Source organism: Manis javanica, chromosome 3 (assembly GCF_040802235.1).
Source record: "Manis javanica isolate MJ-LG chromosome 3, MJ_LKY, whole genome shotgun sequence".
Taxonomy (NCBI): domain Eukaryota; kingdom Metazoa; phylum Chordata; class Mammalia; order Pholidota; family Manidae; genus Manis; species Manis javanica.
The window spans coordinates 10,579,594-10,604,632 of NC_133158.1; the positions used below are offsets into that span (position 1 = coordinate 10,579,594).

The 25,039-nt window shown below is 37.3% G+C and overlaps 1 protein-coding gene and 1 long non-coding RNA gene across 13 annotated transcripts in view; one reads left to right on the plus strand and one right to left on the minus strand.

Moving 5' to 3' along the window:
- LOC118972513 (uncharacterized) overlaps positions 1-25,039 on the minus strand; it is a 78,191-nt gene that overhangs the window by 37,210 nt on the left and 15,942 nt on the right. The window contains exon 1 of one of the 2 annotated variants that reach the window (XR_005061541.2): positions 466-603. The exons of the other annotated variant lie outside the window; for it this stretch is intronic. This is a non-coding gene — a long non-coding RNA (uncharacterized lncRNA). Of the gene's footprint in view, positions 1-465; positions 604-25,039 lie in introns of those variants that run through there. 2 annotated transcript variants of the gene reach the window in all.
- Positions 498-14,391, plus strand: CEP15 (centrosomal protein 15). 11 transcript variants are annotated; one of them, XM_037019118.2, is made up of 7 exons: positions 564-585; positions 1,140-1,253; positions 1,360-1,430; positions 1,831-1,914; positions 3,314-3,437; positions 12,138-12,212; positions 14,113-14,391. In XM_037019118.2, exons 4-7 carry the CDS (start codon positions 1,862-1,864, stop codon positions 14,245-14,247), a joined length of 387 nt encoding a protein of 128 aa, XP_036875013.2. In that variant the 5' UTR covers positions 564-585; positions 1,140-1,253; positions 1,360-1,430; positions 1,831-1,861; the 3' UTR covers positions 14,248-14,391. The 11 variants fall into 11 exon arrangements, with proteins under 11 accessions (XP_036875007.2, XP_036875012.2, XP_036875017.2 ...); XM_037019112.2 differs by lacking the exon at positions 1,360-1,430 and having other exon boundaries at positions 498-585; positions 1,190-1,323; XM_037019117.2 differs by lacking the exon at positions 1,360-1,430 and having other exon boundaries at positions 498-585; positions 1,190-1,323; positions 1,834-1,914.

Below are 25,039 nucleotides of genomic sequence, written 5' to 3' on the forward strand. Positions count from 1 at the left end.
TGCTGGCTTCAAGCTACAACCTAAAGAAACTACTCATCTGGTTCCTGTCAACTGAGAGTGACGGTGCCTATCCCACCGGGATTCGGTGAATGAGATGACTCGTGTAAATGCAGCCACCGACGCACAAACTCAAGATGGGAAGGATATTACTGTGCCCCTGGCAAGAGCGAACGGCAGGCGGGCAGGGGCTTCGCTCCTCCGCTCAGCACGGACGCCGGGGGCGACGCTCGCTGAAGCGCTTCTGCTTCTACTGACTGTAGCGTCCTCTTTAACCCTCCGGACCACTTAAGGGTTGCTTCCCACTTCCCCATTACTACTGTGCCAGAAGGGTCCTGAGGGTGCAGCTTCACTCTCTGGAACCTTTCGAACACACTCAGTTGCCGCTTAGAGAGGCCTTGAAACCGTGCTGCCCCCGGGCGCGCAGCTGCGGCGTCAGCTGACCTCCCCGCGGAGCAGCGCCCTCACCTCAGCTCAGGGGCCCGCCCTGCAGGGCGCGTGACGTCGCGGCGCGCGAGCGCAAAGATGGCGGCGTAGCCACGCCCACGCCTGCGCGGACACCCTTCCGGGAGAAGCCGGTGCGGATCGGTGAGTGAGGTCCCTCAGCCCGAAGGCCCGCAGCGGAGCCCTGCCTGTTGCGCGGCGAAGGGGCCGAGCTGCAGCGATGAGCAAGCTCCGGAGTCCTCGGGGTGTTAGCGGCAGCTGGGGTGGCCGTAGGGAGGGCTGGGAACGCTGAGACGGTGCAGATCTTTGGCTCAGAGGCAGATTTATCTTGGGTTTGTCTGCAGGGCTCAAAGTGGGCGTAACGCAAAAGTTACCAGGCACCAACTTCTCCGAGGTTTCCTTGAGGCTGATGTCGGAACCGGGAGGACGGGCCTGGGGCGGTCTCCGCGGGGAGCGGTTGTAACCTGACCCGGGCGAGCGAGTGCTGTCCGCGGTGCTGACGGCAGACCGGGGCGCCCGGCGGGAAGCCGAGGGGCCGGGCGGTTCCGTGTCGGCGGCCGGGCGCGGCGCGCTGCGCTCGGTGCGTGCGTGACGGGCACATTCTGTCGGCGCTGGGCACTCAGGCCATTAGCGGACAGCTGGTGTTTAACTCATAAAATTTAGGAGAGCCAGCGCTTCGTTTTGGTTTTTATCTCCAGTAGGGCCGGCGCCTTGCGCTTCGGCACCCAACCCGATGATTCGGTTTCAGGCTCCGAGTCTTGAAAGCCCTTGACCGGACCGCTGTCCGTACTGGCCCAGGCTCTTGGGCCAAGGTAGGCTCACTCGCGTGCCATGAAAACAGGCTTCCCTAAACTGCCCCGACGAGAGTCCCGAGCAACCCAGGTAAGGGGAAGGGGCCGACTGTGCTTTTCCTCACAGTTACACACGGGAAATGCTTTCCTATTTGGAAAAGAGAGAAAACTGGGCAGTCTTCCAACGAAGAAAAGATCGTGAGTTTCCAGTTACTTGTTCGCGCGCGCGCGCACGAGGGGTGGTGTTCCTGTGCTGATGAATTTTAGAGTGAATTTTTTTCTTTGTTGAATCAATAAAATGTTTACTAGTTTTAGTACCAGCTGCTTGTTTGTTTTGATTTATGATTAAGGTTAAAGTGTGAGGGAGAAACAAGGGAAAATGTGAAATATGTTGAGTTTACCTGATTCACGGTATTCTTGGATGAATCTGGCATATGAAAAACTATGCATGGTAAATAAAAATATTTAAGTGCTTTCATTTTATACATCACATCTCAAGCTGTATTTTTCTCTTCTGAGAGAACAAGTGGGTGGAGGTATCAAATGTTGCCAAGCTGAGGATACATGGTAGAAGTAACTTCAAATATTTTTTATTTAGCAGAAAGTTTGTAAGGCAGCTCTGACTAAAGATGACTTCCCTGTTCACTCAAGAAATCCGCCTTTCTAAAAGACATGAAGAGATGTAAGTTTTGTTGTTGTTGTTGTTTTTTAACTATTCTAAATGTATAAATTGTACTGGCTTTATTAGTGGAACCCTGTGCACAGGGAGACTTAAAAATCTGAAACTCATTTTAATTTTCTGACGCTTGAGCTTTTAGTGTTAGGAAATGCCACTGTTTCAAGAATAGCAAAGATTAAAAGGTATACTTATGTTCTGTACCTTTTATTTTTCATTACTAATACATAGATAATTTCACCTTTCCTCTCACCTTTCTAGGCTTCAAACTAATATTTAACAGACTTCTCTAAGGCTCTTAACCAGGGCTGGATTCATGGGTGTATGGCCTAGGCAGTCACAGGCCCTGCACTTGGTTTAATCCTCTAATGTTGCTGTCTTGAAATTCGTAATAATATTTTTTTTAACAAGGGCCTCACATTTGCATTTTGCACTGGACCCTGCAAATTATATAGCTAGTCCTGCACCTGCATTTATTATTAACCTTTCTCCATCTCTGTCTGTGGGCTCTCATGTTTTCCTTTTCTTTAATTACCGGGTCTGCTTCCTGGGCTGAGATATTTTCTTTACAAAAATGACTGTTCAAATACCTCAATTTAGTTCTAACTTCAAGAATGGCCCTATAAAACGTAATGTTTCTCGAGAATATGAACTATTTGGGAAATGGTTAGACTACTACATATACCACTTATGTATCCTTTATTATCTGACATATTTTCTTATTCAATCATTTAAGAGGACCAAAAACTTGTAAAATGAGCACTTGGCCAGTAAGAAACCTCTAAAGCGTATTATATATAATAAAGTGGTTTGATAATTTACTTAAAACTTTTTACATCTTTCTTCAGTTACTGTTTTACCTTTCAAGTATGCATACACACATAACACAGCCTCTCACTCATATATGGAACCACCATCTTTCTCTTGGGAAAAGGAAAAATATATATATATATTTTTATTCCTTCCTCAAGCATATGGAAGTTTAGCACAATTCTAAATGTGTAACATGAGTTTCAGGGGTATTGAAGTGTTAAGCAGAAGGTTTCGTATAGCAAGTTATATCAATGTATGTATGTGGGGAGGTATATATAAGTATGTGTACAAAGGGGTATGTATTACAGTTTGCATTTTCACCACTCTAAAATAATTTCAAAAGACCACAGAGGCTTAAAAAACAGAAGCATGTACTTGTGGTATGTATGTTAAAGAAAATAAAAATAATTTTACCCAGATTTAAGACTTGTTGAGCTACCCACATTTTTCAGTGTCTTATTAATTGTCATAGTAATTGGCTTCCAAAATAGATTGAGCTTGGAGTGAGATATGATTAATCACCTTTTTATATTAGCCAAACAATAAAATATTTCCTTTCTTAAAAACTTTATGTAATCTTCATTTTTTCTAGAGTATCACAAAGATTAATGCTACTTCAAAAAATGGAGAGTAAATTTGGAGATTTAAACAAGGGAAAGGCATCTCAGATGCAAGCAGCTGAGACTGCTTTTAAAAGGAATCTTAGTCTTTTAAAGGTAAGTTTCCATTACTTGACTGTAGAGATTGGTCCCATCCTTGCAAAAAAGGCGTTAATTTCATAATTTTTATTTTTAAAATATCTTTGTTATGAGTAATAAATAGAATGAAACACCATCTTTTAAACCCATGTTAGCTGGATAACTAGCATATGGATTCTTTTTTAAATGAGAAAAATGTGACTTTGCTTAAGCTACATGTTTTTCACCAACCATAAAATCAATGACCACAGAAGAAATTTTAAGGTCAACTTTGTGCAAGAAGTAATAACTACAATGTGTAGCTTGCTTTCTTTTGTCTTTGTAAGGATATCCTGTAACACCAAAAAGTACCTATAATGTATTTAGATCCAACTCAAAACTATTTGTCATTATAGAAACAAGGAACAATTTGAGTTTGCCCTACTGGGACCACAGTCAACACGTAAAATTCACATCTAAAATAACATATTTCCCAGCTCTCTTTTGATGGTGATGGAGAAGGTGGTCAAAGTATGTGACTACACACGGCCTCACCATTTGGCCAATGTGCCCATTTGGAATAAAATCATATGTGTAACATTTTTGGCTGCTTGCTATACTTTGCTTCCAGAATTGTATGGCTTCATCCATAATTAAAACCCTAAAGTTTGCTTCCATTCAAGCTTCCAAGAGATCCTATGACTAAAACATTTGGTAGTCAGGCTATATTATTTAAGTTATAAAGCAGTGTTTTCAGTTTTTTATTGTTAAATATTTTCATCGATAGGCATAATATAGTTATCTTCTGTCCTCACTAGAGGATAAAGGAAGAGGAAAATGCAGTTATCTTCTCAGCTTCTGGCAGTTTGATCCACAGTAATTTAAGTCACAGCCATAGTGCTACCAAAGCATTCTATATTGCCATATGTCTTACTTGCCCAATGGTGTTTGCAATATTTACTTTAAAATGGAAATATATAGGATAATCTGGAATTTGCTGTGAAAAGCCAGAAAAACTAAATTAGAAGGCTTGAAGGTTTGATTGCTACTTATCCCCACAGCAGTGTAGGTAGTATTTGGTTTTCAAGCATCTTCCTTTTAATGAGCAAGTATTTGATGACTGCCCAGAAGGTCCTTATGATTGAGCTAGTGCTCAGCAAAAGTGGGAATAATGAAGTGTGTATAAATTACAACAAGTAGCTTTTTACAACAAGTAGCTAACAGGCTTAGTTGACAAAAGGTTGCCACACATGAACTATGACACCTTATGTGATCAAGCACTAAATTTTGCTGAATATACAACCCTAAAGGAATTATGTGTAAAAAAAATCTTTGAGAGCTAGAGTATTCTAAGAGGTCGGAGAGGAAACTAAGCTACAACTATGTCTGAATAGTTAGAGGGCAAGTCATTCCATTTGGCTGTTACATTAGAGCCAAGACTAGAGGGGTATTAAGTAGTCCTACTCATGTTCACAGGACCCTGAGCTAACTGGCTTGGAAAGTCACTGGAAGCAAAGCAAGACTGGAAATGTTTTATGAGACCAAAGAAGACATTGAGATTTGATACGTAGAAATAACAGAGTATTGGAAGTGTCTGAGTGAAAGAAAAATAGAGACTTATATAAGAAACATATGAGTGGGTATTTAAGAAAGATTCATTTGCTTTTTAGATAACAAAATGATTCTCAAGAATAGAGAGATTGGATTCAAGGAGAATAGCTAAGAAATCATTGTCCTACTTAGAAGGAACGTACATGAACATAGTTTCAGAGTCATAAGAAACCAGTTTAATATGGTGATTTTCCCCCAATTATCAAAGCAGTACATTCTCACAATAAAAAAAAAAACCTTGAAAGAGCAAAGGAGATGAAACAGTATACCTCGCATATCATCCCCCTAACCTAGAAATTTTTATTTTTGTGTATTTCCTTTTAGTCTTTTAATAAACATTTACTGAGCACCTATTATATCCAAATACAGTGTTAGCTAGGTGTTAGAGATGCAGTATCTTCCCTGCTTTTTTTTTTTTAGACATACTTTGAATTATTGTATATGCAGTTTGTTTTTACTGCTTTCTTGTATATATATATATTTTTAATTTTGGAAAGAATGTTAATGGTTCTACCATAGAAGTCATTTTGGAAGTAAAATAGGATTTGATTACAGAATTTTGAGTTGGGAGAGACTTAAAAAAAATAAACTGACGGATTCTCATCTAAAGGATTTTTTATTAGCATATATAAACTTTTTTCAAAGATGCAAAATACATAGAAGTGAACCTGCTTTTGCCCAAAGCCTCCCTCATGGACACCTTCCATGCCTACTCTGCATGGGTCCAAGGAACTGTGAAAAACCACTAATTTGAACTGACCCTTAATTTAGAGAAGAGGAGGGAAGAAGGTGACTACTACTAATGCCCCTTGTCAAGGGCAGCTTAAGGAGCATCAGGATATGTGCTTAAGTACACAGCATGCTTTAAAAATGGTTCCACTAAAACTTGGAAGCATTCCTGTAAAGATAGTCACAAGATAAGGATGACCTCTGTCACCATCTGTTATCTGACCTTGTTTAGATGTTCTGACCGATAAACACTAAAAGGGAATGAGCTTTAGCTTTAGAAAAGAAGATATAACACTAGCACTTTTAAATGTTATGGTTATACACTTAGAAAACCAAAGTTTTAAAACTAATATAAGTTGAATATAAACAATGGATTAAAGGTAAACACACAAAACACATTGTCAACAGCGATCCTACAGATGCCGCTGGATAACAGAAGAGATCACATTAACATTAGCAGTGAAGCTATAGAACACTTGGCAATGCTCTCAAGGGATATGCATAGTCGGTGCAAAGACAAATTATTACACCTTAGTGGAAGATTTAAGAGAAAATTTAAATGGAGACATATACCTAATCTTGATGCGGAGGGCTATTGTTTTTCTTAAATCAGTTGTCACAAAGTTATTTTTGGAGTTAATAAAATCCCAACAAATCTGCATCTAACCCAACAAAATTTCCCTAAATGCATTTAGAAAAATAAATTAGCAAGAATATCAAGGAATATTTTTTAAAGAGGAACATCAAGGAAGAGACTAACACCGTCAAAGACTATCCACATTAGTGAAGACAACCCCCAGTGAGGATTAGTCAGTCAGTAAATATCCTAGAAGATAAGTGGACTTCCAGAACAGGCTGAGTGATTCTTTTTCCCATTAGTATTAATACAATGAAGTTTATCTGCCTTTATGGATTCAAGAGAATAAAGAGAGGATTTTGTTTCCATAAGTACTTCCACGAGGTAAAATGTCTTCTCTTCCACCTCCCTACCCTCCCCACCAAATTTAGTTTAAACCAAAAAGGCAATTTTGTGGTAAGGGACGTCATCTTGTGAGAAGGACAGAGCCCCAGGGTGAGCCTAGAGGTACAGCATGTGCTTCCACCACGGCATGTCCGAGAAGGCACCTCGGCCATTTGGCAGTTAGCTCCTTCAGCAGACCGCCGCCCAGGGCGGCCAGTGACAAGGAGGACCACGGCTCTCCTCTCTCCCCCTCGCATTTCTTTATCCAATTCAGTGAAGAATGGCCTCAGTGAATACTGAAGTGTTCCCTGAACCAATGACCCCGTTATCTCATTCTTTAGTATATCTTCTTTTTTTTCTATCACAGCAAATGTCCCTCCAGCAGATTAATAGATTAAACCCAGCCCTGCCATAGCTGGTCCACTATATATATTTATAGGGACACATGTATGGCTGGATTGGGAGGGAGGGAAGCGTGCAGAGAAAGAAAGACATTTCAGGACATAACTTTTTTGTATGTATATTTCACCTTTCCTAATCATAAGTCAACTCATTTATCCAGGCTGCTGAATTCTGCCATAGAGTAACATTCACACCATCACCCACACTGAAAACCTGTTCTGTAACTATTAATAAAAATTTCAAAAATTAGTGAGAATGATTGATATCTTGACTTGGGAATATGGTTACATGAGTGTATACACATGTCCAAAATTCACTGAGCTATATGTACACTAAGATGTGTGCAGTTTATGTACAATTTAAAAAAATAGAAAAATTTCAAGCCTGTGTAGAGGAGTCAATAGAAGAATGTATTTAATGTGCTTATCACCCAGATTCAGTAATTACCAAAACACACCCAATCTTGTTTCATCTGTACTCCTCACACCCACACCCAGCCCCTCAGATTATTTTCAAGCTAATTTTCAGGCATCAAGTTGTTTCATCTGTATTTTTACACGTATCTCTATATATTTCAGTTTTTTTACCAGAAGATAGGACTATTTTAAGCAGAATCACAATACCATTATCAATGTAAGAAATTAATAGTGGTTCCTCAAATATTCGGTCAGGATTCAGATTTCCTTGATTAACTTTTAAGCCATGTGTTGGTCTTGGCAGGGGGGTGCCATTTGTTTGAATCAGGATTCAAATAAAAATCCTATTTATAATTAATAGGTCCCCTAAATCTCTACAAGTCCCTCCTGCTCCCCAACCCCCAACCTTTTTGTCTGTTGAAGGAATTGGATCATTTCTCCCATAGACTTTTGCACATTATGGATATTGTTAATTACATTGCTAAGGTATCATTTGGTATGTTCCTCTGTTCCCTGTAATTCCTATAAATTGATAGATCTAAGTTGTGCTGCACAACAGAAAATACGTGAGCCACATAGGTCATTTTCAATTCTCTAGTAACCACTTTCGATAAAGTCAAAAGAAACAGGTTAAATGTTACTAAGATTAATTTCAAATGTATAAACTATTATTTCATATGTAACTACCATAGAAAGTTAGTACACATTTTATATTCTTTTTTCTCACTAAGCCTTCGAAATTCAGTATGTTACACTTACAGCTTAATCTGGACTTGTCTACATTTCAGGCGCCCAGCAGCCACATGAGGCTAACGGATACTGCCTTAACAGTGCAGGCCCAGAGACCTGTTCAGGTTCAGGGTCAGTGCTTTGGGGACAAACGCTGACACGACGCCTGGCTGTCACTCTTTTTAGATGTTAGTGGTCACTGATGATCACTGCCTAGATACATTCACTAGGAGTTGCAAAAAGTAATACTCAAATTCTTTTATTCCTTCTCATTCACTTGATTATATGAAAACACACTTCCCCTCACCAATTATTTGGTCACACTGAGGTGTATTCCATGTAGGAAAAAAAAGCATGATGGGTGCCTGATTCTTCTGTATTTAGAATATTATTTCATATTCTCAAAACAGGTTGGTTCTCTAGTATCCTCCAAAAGTGACCAGTTAAGTATTATTTGTTTTTTTTCCTTTTTAAATGTAACTGGGATTTGAAATGTTTCAATCTATTTCAATTTTTATTCTTACTAATACTCAAATTATCCCTATTTTACTAAGTGGAGCCTCCTCCAGAATGCCTCTGACATGGTCTTAACAGCCTTCAGTAGTTTCCTTTCTGGTCTGATGAAATCTCTCAGGCCCATCGTGTGCATGTGTTGCCCAAACCTGGAATTAACTATTGCTCCAAGGAGCCCTGGATCTTTTTAGCAAGAAAAATGCTTAGAGCCTTCAAGGTGGACACTAGGGGTATTTGTTACAACTTTTTTTAAAAAAGATAAAAATACATCAGACGTTCCTATCAATAATTCCAGTTCAATTACAAGATTGCAAGACTTTGAACTTTAAGTTATCAATCTTTTACTTCTAACTTCTTTTTCTCAAACCAAAATCTTAGTTCCCAGAGAATTTTCCATCTCCGACACTCAATCACTTATTTATGTTGTCCTGCGGTTACAGCTCTATCCCCAAGGGTATGAGTACTGAGAATGGTTTTCAGGAAGATGCTTGTTACAATTCTTTTTGTCCCTAATCTCCTCCCACTAGGGATGCTCAGTCAAAATACTGAAATATAAATAGTGTTCTAAGACCACTTGATACATTTCTTCTCCATATGGTTATGCCACCACCTGGGCAGCAGTTAGATTTCATTTTGTTTTCAGTCTTTAGGAATTACTTTTTCATTGGTGCTGTGATTGTATAAAAATTTAAATGGTCTAGTGGCAAATCTGTAAAACAAGATAACAAGGTCTAGTCAGGCAAGAGTGGCCTCTGTTCCTCTTTTTCTTATGCTCCACCTATCTGCTTAGGGACTTTTTCTAAGTTTGGTTTATACTCAGGAGACTCTGACACCCTAGTTACTTAGTCATTTAGTGAATATTTAAATGCCTAGGACATACCTGCACTTTGTTAGATTCTCAGATGCTTAAAGGTTGTATGACACCTAGTCCTTACCTTCTGGTAAAGGTATAAAGTCAAAGAGAAGGTTCTAATATGGAAGTACTAGGATATAACTTGCTACAGAAGGCTGCAGTCAACTTGCAGAGATTTTTCAGTCAGGCTAAGGAATTCAAACGTCAACTTCTGTGTAGCGGGTATCATTCTTTTTTACTCTAGGGAAGGGGATTTTTAAAGTAGTTTTTAGCAAAACTAATGAATTCCATGCTGGGTATGGATTGAAGTAAAATGAGATATAGTGTAGTCATAATCCTAAGTATTAGGTAAGTATTTGTTGAACGAATAATGTGATAATAAGCCATACTTTGGGGAATGACCTGGCAAGGCTACAAGGGACATCCTAAAGAAACAACCGATGGACCTTTGTAGTTTTAAATGGCAAGGAATAAAAAGAATTGAAGACAGAGGATACAGCATAGTATCTGGGCAAGTCGCATTCCCACTACTATACACTCAATACATTTAGCAGGAAGAGGATGAGTTTAGTTTTATGAAATTGAGAAATAAAGGCTGGAAAGAAAAGTTATCCATCTCCACTAATAGTTGGAACTAGATAAGAGACCATCTTGGAGAGAGAAAAAGTAAAAAGATGAAGACAGATGTCACAAATCTTAAGGAAGCCCACACTTAGGATTAAGAAGAGAGAAAGGAGCCAGCTAAGGAGAAAGAAGAGGACGAGTCAGAGGTATGCAAAGCATCTAAGAAAGCGAAATCCCACTTAAGGAAGAAGTTCCCTGGAGGGGTGATAATCCCGTGCTGAAATGCTGCGGAGATGACAGTCAAGTTAACTGTCCACCGGCCCACTGCACAGACCACGTATCCCTACTCCTACCTGCTCTTCCGTTTGCAAATCTGCCCTCCTATCAGAGATACACAGTACCCTGATTTCTAGACTTCAATAAAATGTTTATAATCTTGTCTACAGGTGCTAATGGCATCTAGGTCACCGATTAATGGTAATTTTATAACTGTTCTCAGAATAATGGTATAATTCGATCAGGGACTTTATTGTTTGATCTATAAAAGCAAAAAATAATTTTTCCAGAATCTTGCAAAGCCTCCACGTAATCAACAGAAGAGTTAGTCTTCCCTGTCTGTCACAGTGTGTGCACTGAAAGCTCTTTGGCATGCGTCATCGCCATCAACTCCTGGTATGGGATAGACATGCTAATAGATGGGCTTTTTATCCCTAAATTGATGTTTTTCCCCTTCAAATCACCTTCCTCTAGACAGCAGGTGCATTAATGGCTGTGCAACTTTGGGGAGTCCCTTTAGGGAATTTCCTGTTTTTCCCTTTTACATTTCACACCCATTCCTTGCTCCCGCCGCTACCATCTGCTCTCTCTTTTCTCCTGTTCAGCACTGGGTTCTTCACACCCCACTCCCACGCCCTTTTCCATCTCTCTCCGTCTGTCCAACAGCCCTGTACTTAGATTGCTCCAATGCTTGTACATGGATCCAAACTTTCTTTTCTATCAACTCAGTAAGCTCAAAGGAGAGACAAAACGTACACAGCCTTCCACCGAAGTCTCTAACCTTGACAAGCACGCACAGGACCCACAGGTGCTGATTCTGGGAGCGTTAAAGGGAGCTCAGTGTTTCAGTAACAGCTTGGAGAGTCCTACATTTCTGGGCATCACTTCATGAATGTACCAAGGTACAATCTTTGCCACTGTATGAACTAAGTGTAATCACCCTTGTGTTTGTACAACCATAAAAGAAATGCACACATCCACCAGTTAAACTACAAATTAAAGCACAGTGCTTGAATGCCATTAGCCGAATGGCTTACTAGCTGTCAATAAAACTTGCCATGGAGCTTACCTTAGAAATACAGTACTAAAAATCTAGATAGGATAGTGAAAAGGTTCTTGTTGCAAAGCCCTCAGGTATCCCAATGACCTTCTCTTAAGTATTTGGAGAATTTAAGTATGATTTGAGAACAGAATATCAAACAAATGAAGTGTGTGTCAGTAATGTACCCTTTGCGTGATCTGGACCAACAGGAACTATTCACTTACAAGGTTAGCACAGTGTGGGTCTGAGTATCTGACTCTCTTTAGTATCTGAATATCCAACTATTTCATCCATCTGGCTGTTTTTAATGGTTTTAGAGCTAAGTAAGTGCTCTAAGCAGTTTTAGAGGGAGTTCTTTTTTTTGCAAGAATAATTGGCATTTACTATTTAAAATGAAAAGGCAGACTTTGGAAGTATCATTCCCCCCACCACCATTTATTTTAGAATAAGAAACCCTGTATCCTCTATTTGACACTGATGAATTAATAAGCAATGATCCGTTCTCGCACTGCCCCTCTATCGTTTCAAACCGCGTGTCCGGACACAACCTGAGAGACTTGGGATATAGGTATCACTCTTACAGGTGCCACTGGTGTGTGTGACATAAATACATTTGTTTCTAAAATGCTGATACCCATTACAGGACATAGAGGTGGCAGAACAGTCTTTACGCACCCGGATTCACCCTCTTCCATCGCCAGAGGTGGTTTCTCTTGAGGTGAGCTTAAGGAACTAATGTAAAAGGGAGACCCCATTCTGTTTGGTAGTGTGCTGTAAATTAACCGGTGGTTATACGTGCATGCCTCCCAGGGTTATTTTTTCAATAATAAAATAATAAAGACGTGTCGGATTGGTCCTTGTATGTCCCCAGTGCCATGCTCTGTATGTAGTAGGTAACTGATAAGTACCTTGATTTAAAAAAAAAAATGTTACCAAGTGAACATTTTATACAGATCTTTTCTTTTCACTTAACAAATGACTACCCTGGGTTAAACCATAACAGACAATGCTCAGCAAAACTCAAGACGACAGCACACCTGACCAAAGTGCCTTTGCTGTTGGTTGACGTTACAAGTAGCAGTTCAGTCCCTTCCCCCAGAAATTCAACCAACACTATTTAAGTGCATATTATCACGCAGCACAGCGCAGCTTTTGTCTGTCTTATTTTTTTTTCAGTTCAAGAACAGATTGGGAAGATGGATGGCAAAAATAAACCATATATGATACATGAATGTATATGTGATGAAAGGGAATTTATTATATATAGAATAGTTTGATTTTATATATCTTCAATGACCTTTCCCAAACAGTTTTACTTGCTGCCTAACCACAGATGTGAATAGACTCAAAATTACAGGCTGAGGATCTGCACCTCAATTTTCTATGTCATCTGGAGTAATAAGAAAAAGCAGTGATCAAGGATAGAAAGAACTCTGGCACAAAGTTGTGCCCTAGGCATGTCTTTTCCTTTGTGGAATTCTCCAGTACCTTACTCTAGCCCATACAGGACCCACACAATAGGCATTAATCCAGCCAAGAATGGTGGAGAAACTCCCAACCTCAGGCCTCAGTTCATATTTTTCTTAGCTAGTCTTCACAGCAGGATGGCCTTTATTTTAAGTATGTCAGACCACCTGCATAGACATATAGATATGAAGAATCCCTCCCCACTTTGAACTTTCAGTACTCCACTACCTTTTTAATGCCCCGTGTGAATGAATGTGTGTTCTTAATGCTATCTAATTCTTTGGCGGAATTTCCCAAAATGAGATTAACAGTGATAATCAAATATAAAATAACTTATGACAGACACACAACTTTTAGCAGTTTACTTGTCTTTGGCCTCCTGAGGGCAGTCACCCAAGAAACCATCAAAGCTGGTAGACACGATACGGCTGATGTTGCGTGAGCTCCTAGAGCTTACAGACTGCTCCAGCCAAGCAGATAATACCGCATCTCATCTCCCGAGTAAATTTGAACTAAAGATAGATGGAATTGAGAGTATTTTCTTATTATACAAAAAATTGGGGGAAGAAATTAAAACTTTTCATATAGCGTGCTCTTGGAGATGATATCATGGATGCATATTTTCAATGATTTTCCCCGTGCAATAAAGGAGACAATTCGCCTGAATTCCACATTAAAACATACTAGTTATATTTTAGTTCCTCATCTCATCCCAGGTGAAATCTTTTTATGTCAATTCTAAGGCAGTTGTTCATGTTCAGTGAATTTAATGTGGGATTTGGAATATGAAGCAAAAACATTTCATGATGGTGCAGCCATAAATGACATTACTGGTAATAATCACAAGGTTGGCCACAAGAGGGCGTGTAAAATCACAATAAAATTCTAAAACCTGTATTCCTGCCAAGCTCTGGTTTTACTGAGAAATTTGAAAATTAACACTAGTAAGTAGCCAGATTTTTTTTCTAAAATTAACATAAAATATTCTGTAGAGGAAGTACATTCTACATATATGTGTGTGTGTGTGTGTGTGTGTGTGTGTGTGTACATGCACACACACACTTAAGTGAATAAACATTTAGACTATTATGAAGAGCCAAGTTCAATTGCTTGATATGCTTTTTTACTTTTGGATGTTGTCTTTTTTCCAGACTCTTTACTGGGCATCAGTAGAAGAATATATTCCCAAATGGGAACAGTTTCTTTTAGGAAGAGCACCATATCCTATTGGTGTTGATGATCAAAAGGAAGCAGAAAATACCATTCAAAATGAGGCGCAGCAGTGACTTCTCCAACATGCTCTTTCAAAAAACCTCTTTAGTGATGCTGAGTATTAAAGCCTATGGCAGGTCATTGCAGAAACTTTAGGAATTGAGTATGTTCATACTGTCCCACTACCTCCTCAATGACAATAAAGATAAGAGAATCTACTGGCAAAGTCTCAGGTGTCACTTGGAGATCAACTACTATTTCAAGGTCATGAATTTGCTTTCTTCCAAACCCACGGAACTGTTAAAACTAATATTGGAAGGTGGACTGTTTATTTAAGTTGCTAAGTGAGTGTTGTGTTATTAAAAACAAAAGTCATTTACAGTCATTCTCATCTAAATAGTGAATACCACTTGTCAGTTCTGATTTTGTATTTCCTGGAATCTTTACTTTTCAATAATTATTATGGGGATGAGGCACAGGATCAAAGTGGCTTTTTTTTTTACTAAGAAAAACTGTAACATGAGCAAGAACAGTAAGTTTTCTGGTTTTCTGCTAAAAGACTTAACTGCTTGGGTATAATATTATTTCTCAAATTCTTAAGACTTTGTTTGTCCCTCATATACAATCAAACCTCTCAAAGTTGTGGAGGAAGGAACTGAACTACACATGATGTAAGTAGCCCATTTCAGAAGGGCCCAGACTTTGGTTGTGGAAAAGGATACCTACTAGAGCCGGGAATGGCTACTGGATTTTGCCTGGGTTATTTAGGGATTGCCAACCCTGTGAATGCAAATAATTCCTCTCTCATCTTTTCATCTTTAAGCGTGCCCCTCCATCTCCCTTCCATTTTCATGATTTATGAAACAACTGTCAGCTCTGGATCACAACCCCAAACCACTCTGATTCCTCACTCCACCACTGTTTGAACCCTTAAAAAAAAATTTACAATTTTTCAAGGAGAGTCAGTCCTGCTAATAAAGGGAGTCTACACTACACTACGATTAAAAATCTGAAATTTCTAAGTGGTTTCTGTTTTTAAAAGAACACAATAAAATAAGCTAAAAAGTGGGGGTGCTGTATTGAAATACCCATTGTGCTGATAAGTTCCTCCAAACTACCATCTTGGAAATATCCTGTTGAGTGGGTGTTGGTGTGGGTAACAATAACGTTGTTTTCATAATATGCGCTGGCAGATTAGCACAATTCTCTACAGTGTTAACAGTTGTAATTAAGGAATAAACAGCACAGTGTCAGTCCGATGACAATTTCATCTATAGTGTCACAATACAAAATGTCACAAAATATTAGAACTGTTAAATAACTATAAAAAGTATCGGCTTAAAAGCTGAAAGCCTTTAAAAAAGAAAAGACAGAGAAAGAAAGAAAAAAGAAAACTGGCATTGGGACCAGAACAATTTCATACCTTCTCAAGAATGTTCTGTCACAAAAATAAATTGATCATCTTTTTTCCTGTTACATTACAGTTTGGTTTCTAGCCATCCAGTTGATTTAGCAGGAGAATGCAGGGCTTTTTAGCAGCTTTGAATGGGTAAACAGATTTAGATGTAGTAGAAAGGAACGTGAGGAAGTTTTTATTTTTTTTTTTAACATCCAATCTTTCCCGGCATATGCACATAAGAAGGTGAATGAAGCAATGTGAAACTTATTTCTCTTTAGTCAAGTGAAAAAAAGGCTAAACATTTGTTGAGATGGTAAAATATTGTGTCAAGCAAGTAGGCACATTCCAAAATTAAACAGTGGTTGATACGTTAACATCCTCAAATATTTGAGCGAGCGCTTCCTTTGAGTTCTGTAAATTAAATCACCAGTATGTTGATTAAAATACAAAATGAATACAATTTAACCATCTCAGAAAAGGTTCTTTTTCTTTTCCCCTAACTTGATCTAAGGTGAATAGTTTTTAAAAAGAGTGTAAGTTTAATATACCCTGGGTTACAATTTAGGGGAGAAGGAAGATATTTTTAGCTTTCAGTTGTATAATTTCCCCCATGTCTAGTTAATACCTCAAAAACACCCAGAGATGACTTTATTTCTGGACCCAAAGAGCATTCCCCACCACCTCCTTGTAGACTGTAACAGATTGCACCACATGGTGTATGTTTAAAAAAAAAAAAACATTCCCATAGGAACCTGAATACTCCATTAGAGGACTTCATAGTCCTCATGGCAAACTAGCTTTACACAGGAATCTCTAACTATTGTTGTCTATAAAGAGGTAGAAATGCCGTATCTAATGTATATTTTGTATGCAATTCAGAAACATACAAGGAACGAAAAAGAAATGCCATCTACTCATACCTTTTCTCCCCTAATCCACAGCCTTTACCATACACTGCACTGTACCTACTGTTTGTCATGAAAACCATGATTTGGAACTGTGATAGGTGGGTGGGAATAGTAGGGTTTTCAAAATAAAGGTCATTCCAAGAATTTGTTTCCACAACCTTTCCTGGATTGTTGCAAATGCATAAATATTCAAAGCTCATTTTCTGCTGAAATAATTCTAATATATAAAATTATTAAACTAAACTGACTATCAGAGGAACCTGCCATTTTTCTCCAAACTTCAAAAAATAAATTTGGCTTAAGTACTAAGGAAAAAAGCCAAACACTCTGGAAACCAGTGAAAAAATTACCAAATACTAAGGAAAAAAGCCTAGTACACTGGAAACCAGACATCTGGTCTTCCCGTGTAGAGAGCAGTGTGGATGAAAGTGAGGTCAAAACGGACAGTTTTCCCCCTGCATTATGTACAAAGTGTTTTAACTTGTCATCTTGAGGTTTAGATGAGAATGATAATCTTTAACTTTCTTTACAATTTTGTCTTCTTTGCCTCATTCCCTTTTTCATCAAAAAAAAAAAAAAGATGAGTATGTGGATATATTTATTTGTTAACCAAAATTAACCTTATTAGATTACTTTGTCCCTTCTGAGATAATTGGAGGCAGGCCTAGGAGCCGGGTAGTAGGGGGAAGGGGAATATGAAAAGCCAGGGTTTGCAATGACCAGTTTTAGACCAGAGATGATATTAAGCTGTAAGTCCACTGTCATGTGGGTTTTAGAGTGTAAACTTCATTGCACAAGGCCATGAATTTGCATTATCCACAGATATATTCTTTTCTTTTCCTTCCTTAGTCTATTAATTTGTCTTTTAACTCTAAGCCAATTCAAATCCTTTTTTTTCCAAGAAAATCTTTAAAAGAAAATTTTAAATCTTCCTAGAGTTTTTTCCCCCTTTTCAAGAACTGCCCAAACACAACAGTTGCATAGCTTAAAACACTCTTCACTTCAATGTCTATTTTGACCTCTTCCACAGGAAGAAACAAAAAATTCTGTGGAAAATACAGAGGAATAAGAGAAATTACTTTGGAAAACCTTCAAGTTGGAACAATAGCCTCTCTCTCTTTCTTTCTCTGAGGGTGTTTTTGTTTGTTTCTCTTATAATTCAGAAGTTAATTTGTCTACATAGGAAATTTAATTCCCTACTGCTAATAAAAGAACATTTAGAGTTTTCTGGGACGAACATGGGACATGTCAAACTTCAGTAATTAAGGAGACGACTGATGGTGGATTTGACACCTGGCATTGTGATTTCCCTTTTGAACTGGAACTGAGATTATATCCTTACTAAAATCCAAGACAAGGAAAATGACTATTAACAAAGACAGAGGCTACAAAATACTTCCGGACATCATATTACCTCTCGAGAGTCAAGTTTCGTTGCTTACAAGAAAAAGGCGTGAGTACCCTACCTTATAGTAGTGTTTTAAGATTCTCACTATTTATAAAAACTCTAAATTGTGTAACAAAGACAGACACTGAGACTCTGCTAAAGTAACACCTAGAATGAGTACAGTACAAATCAATACACAGTTGCATGGAGAGGAAACAAGTGTTTTTATTTTAGAACACAGTGGTTTAATTAATTTATGTTTTTAATGATAACTGGGTCACTTAACCTTCATTGGGAAGGCCAAATTTTCTTATTCCTTTCTAAATCAAGGTTATCAATGTACAAGTTTTTTGATGTTTTATACACTACTGTCTTGAGGACAATTTAGGATAATTAGAAGGAAACAAAATTCCACTGACATATTTTGTCTAGTTCATCTCTATTTTCTTTCATATCCCAATACAGTATAATCACTTTTCATACCTCGCTTCCAACCATCTGTAAGGTCTGTAATACTTATAAAATGTATCCTAGTATACTAACATGCTCTACTCCAGGAAAACAAATACTGACATATTCAAAAGAAGACAAAAAGATCCTTTTAAAATGATATCCAGTAAACACAGAGCTACATAACATCTAAGCACCATTCATCCATCCATCCAAAGTAGCTTATTGACTGTCTACTGTATAACAGGCACAGTTCTAAGCACCAAGAATACACAGCAGTAAACAAAACAGCCTAAAAAATTTGTGTCTTCATGAAGTTTACATTCTGGAGGGTGTAGTGGGTAGAGGGGATAGAAGGTAGTGATAAACAAAAACTATTATATATTAGATGATGATAAGGTCTCATACAGTATGAACATCTAAAATGACTTTTCAAGAAAACAAAGCAAATTTCAAGGTTTTCTCAGAAAATATGACTAGAACAGAGAGATATTTTTTTTTCCTACTCAAAGCTCTTTAGTTGGGGTTTTCCAGTGAAGCAACATTTCCACAGCTTCTAATTTGGGCGTGGCATAAGCTTAATAGATAGATTTATGATAAAGAATGCAAAAAAAAAAAAACTTTACTACATCAATACTCATAGCAGTGTTATTCACCAGAGCCAAAAGATGGAAACCACCCAAATGTCCACCACTGACTGAATGAATAAACAAAATGTGGTACACAAAAGAAAGCATGGGTAGCTATACTTCTATTTCTATCAAGCAAAATAGATGTTAAGCCAAAAATGGTAACAAGACAAAGGTCATTATATAATGATACAGGGGTCAGTTCATCAAGAAGATATAATAATCATAAATATACATCCATCCAACATCACAGCATCTAAATATACTAAGAAAATACTAGTAAAATATAATAATAATAGGGGACTTCAATACCCAACTTTCAACAATGGAGAAATCACCAGGAGGAAAATTAACAAGAAAACATTAGACTTGAATCACTGATTAGACCAAATGGTCCTGACATATTCACAGAACACTATCTGATAGCAGAATACACACTCTTCTCGAATGCACACAGAACATTCTTCAGGATAGATCATATCACAGGCCACAGAACTAGTCTTAACAAATTCAAGAAGACTGAAATTATACCAAATATTTTCTTTGACTACATGGAATGAAACTAGAAATCAACAACAGAAAGCTAGAAAATGTACACACATGTGGAAACTATACAACACACTCCTGAACAACCAATGAGTCAAAGAAGAAATCAAAGTGAAAATCAAAAATTATCTCAAAACATATGAAAATAGGAACATAGACATCCAAACTTACAGGATATTGCAAAAACAGTTCTTACAGGAACACTCATAGTGATAAATGCATATGTTAGGAAAACGTAACTCAAACAACCTAACTTTATACCTCAAGGATGTAGGATCTAGAAGAATAAACTAAGCCCAAAGTTAGAAGGAGGAAGAAATAACAAAGATCAAAGTGGAAATGAACTAAACAGAGACTGGAAAACAATAGAAAAGATTAACAAAACTAAGAGCTGTTTTGTTTTGTTTGTTTTTTCAAAAGGTAACATTGATAAACCTTTAACTAGAGTAAGAAAAAACTCAAGAAGACTCCTATAAAATCAGAAATTAAAGAGGTAACTTACAACTAATACTACAGAAGTACATAAGATCACAAGAGACTACTGTGAACAATTACATGCTAACAAACTGAATAGCCTAGAATAAATGGATAAATTCCTAGAAAAATACAACTTACCAAGACTCAATCACAAAGAAACAGAAAATATGAGCAGACCAGTAATGAGTAAGGAAACAGACTCAGTAATCAGAACACAGGAAATAGACAACACAGAAAAACTCAGGACCAGGTGGCTTCACTGATGAATTCCACCACACATTTAAAGAAAAGTGAATGTCAACCCTTCTTAAACTCTTCTCAAAAATCTAAAAGGAGAGAACACTCACAAACTCATTTTACAAAACCAGCAATTATTCTGATACCAAACAAAGCCAGATAGTGAAAATAGAATAAGAAAAAATGAAAACAATGGATCACTATCCCTGATGAATAGAGATGCAAAGTTTCTCAACAAAATATTAGCAAGCTGAATTCAACAACACATTCAAAGGCTCATACACCACAACCAAGTGGGACTTATCTCCTAGGTACAAGGATGATTCAACATACAAAAAATAAATGTGATATACCAAATCAATAGAATAAAAAATGAAAACCATATTTATCATCTCCATACATGCAGAAAAAGCATTTTACAAAAATACATTCCTTCACGATAAAAACCCTCAACACATTGAGTACAGAAGGAATATACTTCAACACAATAAAGTCTATGTAAGACAAACCCACAGCTAATATCATGCCCAGTGGTACAAGTCTGAAAGCTTTTCCTCTAAGATCAGGAACAAGACAAGGATACCCACTCTCATCATCCCTAGTCAACATAGTACTGAAAGTCCTAGCTTAGCTAGAGCAAGTATGGAAGACAAAGGAATAAAAGGCATCCAAACTGGAAAGAAGTAAAACTGTCATTATCTGCAGACAATATGATCTTATATAGAGAAAATCTAAAGACTCAGCCAAAAAACTGTTGTAACTAATCTACAAATGTAGTAAAGTTGCAGAATATAAAAACACACAGAGAAGGAACTGAATCCAGAAATAGGAATGGGCAATGATAGCAAAAATTGTAAAGAAGTATATAAGATGGTGGTGGAAAGTGCCTATGAAGCCATCAAGGTAAAAGGATACACCAACTGGGCTATTTGATTAAGTGTGTTTGATGTCATGAAACCATTTTGAAAAATCCACCCAGAATTCATGCAGGGCCAACAATGGGGAAAGTGTGTGGCATTGAGAATGAAGTCTTTCTGAGCCTTCAAATATATCCTGAATGTGTCACTGACCAGAAGTTGACGTATGATGAGCTTGCTCAGATTAAAGAAAATGCAGATACCCTGTGGGACATTCTGATGGGCCTAAAAGATCTGTAACTTCTGGCTTCTTGGCTGTAGAAACTTAAGAACTACCCTGTGATTAGCCATGAGCCTTTAGTTTTCATCCATGTACATGGATTACAGTTTGCTTTCATGTTCCTAAAGATATGAATCTGGGCTCACAAAATTAAAGCACATGCTTGAATTAATACTTGCAATAGGAGCCCTTGAACAAATAAAATTAACTCTCATAGTATGGGGAAAAATCAATGTATAGAAATCATTGCATTTCTGTATACTAACAATGAAAAATTTCTGAAAAAGAAAGAATAGTGTCCCAGTCACAAGAGCACCAAAAATAAATAGTAAGGAATAAATTTAACCAAGGAGATGAATGATCTGAACAATGAAAACTACAAGATTTAGATGAAAGCAACTGAAGAAGTCACAAATAAATGGAAAGATATCCCATGTTTATGGATAAGAATTAACATTGTTAAAATATATATCTACTCAAAGGCATATAAATAGATTCAATGCAATCCCTATCAAAATTCCAATGGCATTTTTCACAGAAATGGAACAAATAATTTACAAATTTGTGTAGAACCAGTAATATCTCAGATAGCCAGAGTAATCCTCAGAAAAGAATAAAGCCAGAGCCTTCACACAGCCTGGTGTCAAACTATACCACAAAGCTATAGTCATGAAAATAGTTATGATATTGACATAAAATAAACACATAGACCAATGAGCAGCATTGAGAGTCTAGATAGAAACACTTGCGTGTACTGTTAACCAGTATTTGGCAAGGCAGCCAGGAACACTTAATAGGAAAAGCATAGTCTCTTCAAGAAATGGTGCAGGGAAAACTGGGTAATGACATGCAGAAAAATGAAACTGGATCCCAATCTTACAACACTCACCAACATTAACTCAAAACAGATTAAAGAATTAAACATAAGATCTGATACAATAAAAATTCTAGAAGAAAACATAGGGAAAAAAACTCCATGACATCGGTTGTGGTGATGATTATTTGGATGTGACACCAAAAGCAAAAACATCAACAAAAGGTACTACATCAAATAAGAGCTTCTGCACAGCAAAACAATCAACAAAATGAAAAGGCAACCACAGAATGGAAGAAAATATTTGCAAACCATATACTGGATAAGGGCTTAATATCCAAAATATGTAAAGAACTCTTAGGAATCAATAACAAAAAATATGAACAGCTTGATTTAAAAGTGGGCAGAGGAACTAAAAAGACATTTTCCAAAGTTGACATCCACATGGGCAACAGGTACATGGAAAGGTGCTTATGTCACTAATCATCAGGGAAATGCAAATCAAAACCACAATGAGCTATCACCTCACACCTGTCAGAATGGCTATTATCAAGAAGAAAAGAGGTAACAAGTGTTGGGAAGGTTGTGGAAAAAGGGGAAGGAACCCTTGTACACTGTGGGTGAGAATATAAAGTGGTTTAGTGACTATGGGAAATAGCATACAGATTCCTAAAAATCAAAAATACAACTACCATATGATCCAGCAATCCCACTTCTGGATATACCCAAAAGAACTGAGAAAAGGATGTCAAAAAGATACCTGCACCCCCACTACATTATTCACAATAACCAAGATAGGGAAACAGCCTAAGCGTCCTTCAACAGATGAATGGATAAAGTAAGTGTGTGTGTGTGTGTGTGTGTGTGTGTGTGTGTGTGTGTGTGTGTGTGTGTGTGTGTGTGTGTAATGGAATATTATAATATATACAAAGTAGAATATCATTTATCCATAAAAAGAACATCCTACTATTTGTGACACCATGAATGGACTCTGAGGGTGTTATGTTTAGTGAGGTAAGCCAGAGAAAGCCAAATATTTTATGTCACCTATATGTAAAATCTAAAATGCCAAACTCACAGAAAGAGTAGAATGGTGGTTACTAGGCTCCGGGGGTGGGGGAACTGGGCAGATATTGTTAAAAAATGCAAACTTGCAACTGGAAGATAAGTTCTGGAGATCTAATGCACAACATAGTGATTATTGTCAAAAATATTCTCTCTTGTATATTTCAAAATTGCTAAGTGACTGGACCTTAAATGTTCTCAACACAAAAAAGAAATGATAATCACATAATGCCAAACAGGTGTTAGCCAGAGCTCTGGTGGTAATCAAATTTCAATATTCAAATGTATCATATCAACATGTTCACCTTAAACTTAACACAGTGTTAAATGTCAGTTTTACCTCAATAAAAATATGTGGTATATACCTACAACAGAATATTGTTCAGCCTTTTAAAAAGGAAGAGAATTTTGACACATGCTATGGCATGGATGAAACCTGAAGACATGATGGTAAATGAAATAAGCCGGACAAATATTGCATGATTCTACTTTTATGAGGTACCTACAGTAATCAAATTCATGGGGACATAAAGTAGAATGGTGGATGCCAAGGCAGTTCGGAAGGGATGGGGAATACAGACTTACATTTAGGAATATGAAAAAGTTCCAGTGAAGGTGCTTAATGCCACTGAAGTGCACACTTCAAAAAAAGTTAAAATGACACAGTTTACATTATGTATATATTGCACCAAAAAAAAAAAATCCCTTACTAAAAGTAACCTGAACATTTCCATAGTGTAGCTATTTGGTTTAAATCTTATGTATGACAACCAAGCATACATAAGCAAGTTCGTTCCTCCTAGAAAATTTCTCTACCAGTAAAGAATGCGTTATACTCCATGCATTCTAATTTATCTGGCCAGCTGTCCTCTGAAAGGTTGGTGTGTAAATTAAGTATGTTTGCAATAACTTGGGTATGTGAGTCTACTTTCAACTGTAAGTTTTATGCAATCTAAATAGAGATCATTTCCAGTGAAAATTTAGCATCTAAGAGGAAATAAGCTATAAATGTAAACTACACATTGGATTTTAAAGACAGTATGAACAAAACATATGGCATTAATTTTTGTATTGGTCACATGCTGAAATGGTATTTTCAGTGTATTGGGTTAAATATATTATTAGAATTAATTTCGCTTGTTTCTTTTTACTCTTTCAAAAGTAGCTACTAGAAAATTCACAATTACATATGCGGCTTGCATTTTATTTTACTGAACAGCATTAAACTAGCCAATTCCTAACAGCCGTTTTAATTCTCTGAATCATGAATATTACAAACATTTTTTAAAATCCACTCTAATTTTTAACAATGAAGACTGTAATCACTGAATATGTGGGAAAAACTTAACACTGAACAGTTAATTAGCATTTTCCTACTTCACTTCCAACAGAATACTTTAGAAGGTAAGTGAAAGCTTCCTTATAAGAATAGAGCAGGATATTATTTTGTCTTCAGAGTTGTATTTTACATGTGTGTTCATTTTTAGAATCCCAAGTCCAAGCACAATGTCTAGGAGACATCAGATGCTCAATAAATATTTGTGGATGAATATTAAAACTAGGCTTGCATTTTGACCAGACTCTAAATTAAAGTACATTTGATGAAACCATTTATTAAAGACTAATCAGCATGAGGCCACAAGCCAGATAAAATAATTTGGCACTGGTTTGCTTATGGTACAAGATAAAAAGAAGCTGGATACTGAAATCAAAGGTTTGTTTTCCTTAGAGGACCTTGCTAATCACTGGAAGCAGTGTTAATACTTGGTGATAACAAAGCATCTTTTATAGAAAAAGTACACTACAGACAAATACTA

What these genes read in the sequence shown, in the direction of transcription:
- CEP15 (XM_037019112.2), top strand. Translation starts at nt 1,862, where the DNA reads ATGACTTCCCTGTTCACTCAAGAAATCCGCCTTTCTAAAAGACATGAA. An exon ending in GGAATCTTAGTCTTTTAAAG is followed by an intron (nt 3,438 to 12,137) that starts GTAAGTTTCCAT and finishes TACCCATTACAG; the next exon opens with GACATAGAGGTGGCAGAACA. An exon ending in CAGAGGTGGTTTCTCTTGAG is followed by an intron (nt 12,213 to 14,112) that starts GTGAGCTTAAGG and finishes TCTTTTTTCCAG; the next exon opens with ACTCTTTACTGGGCATCAGT.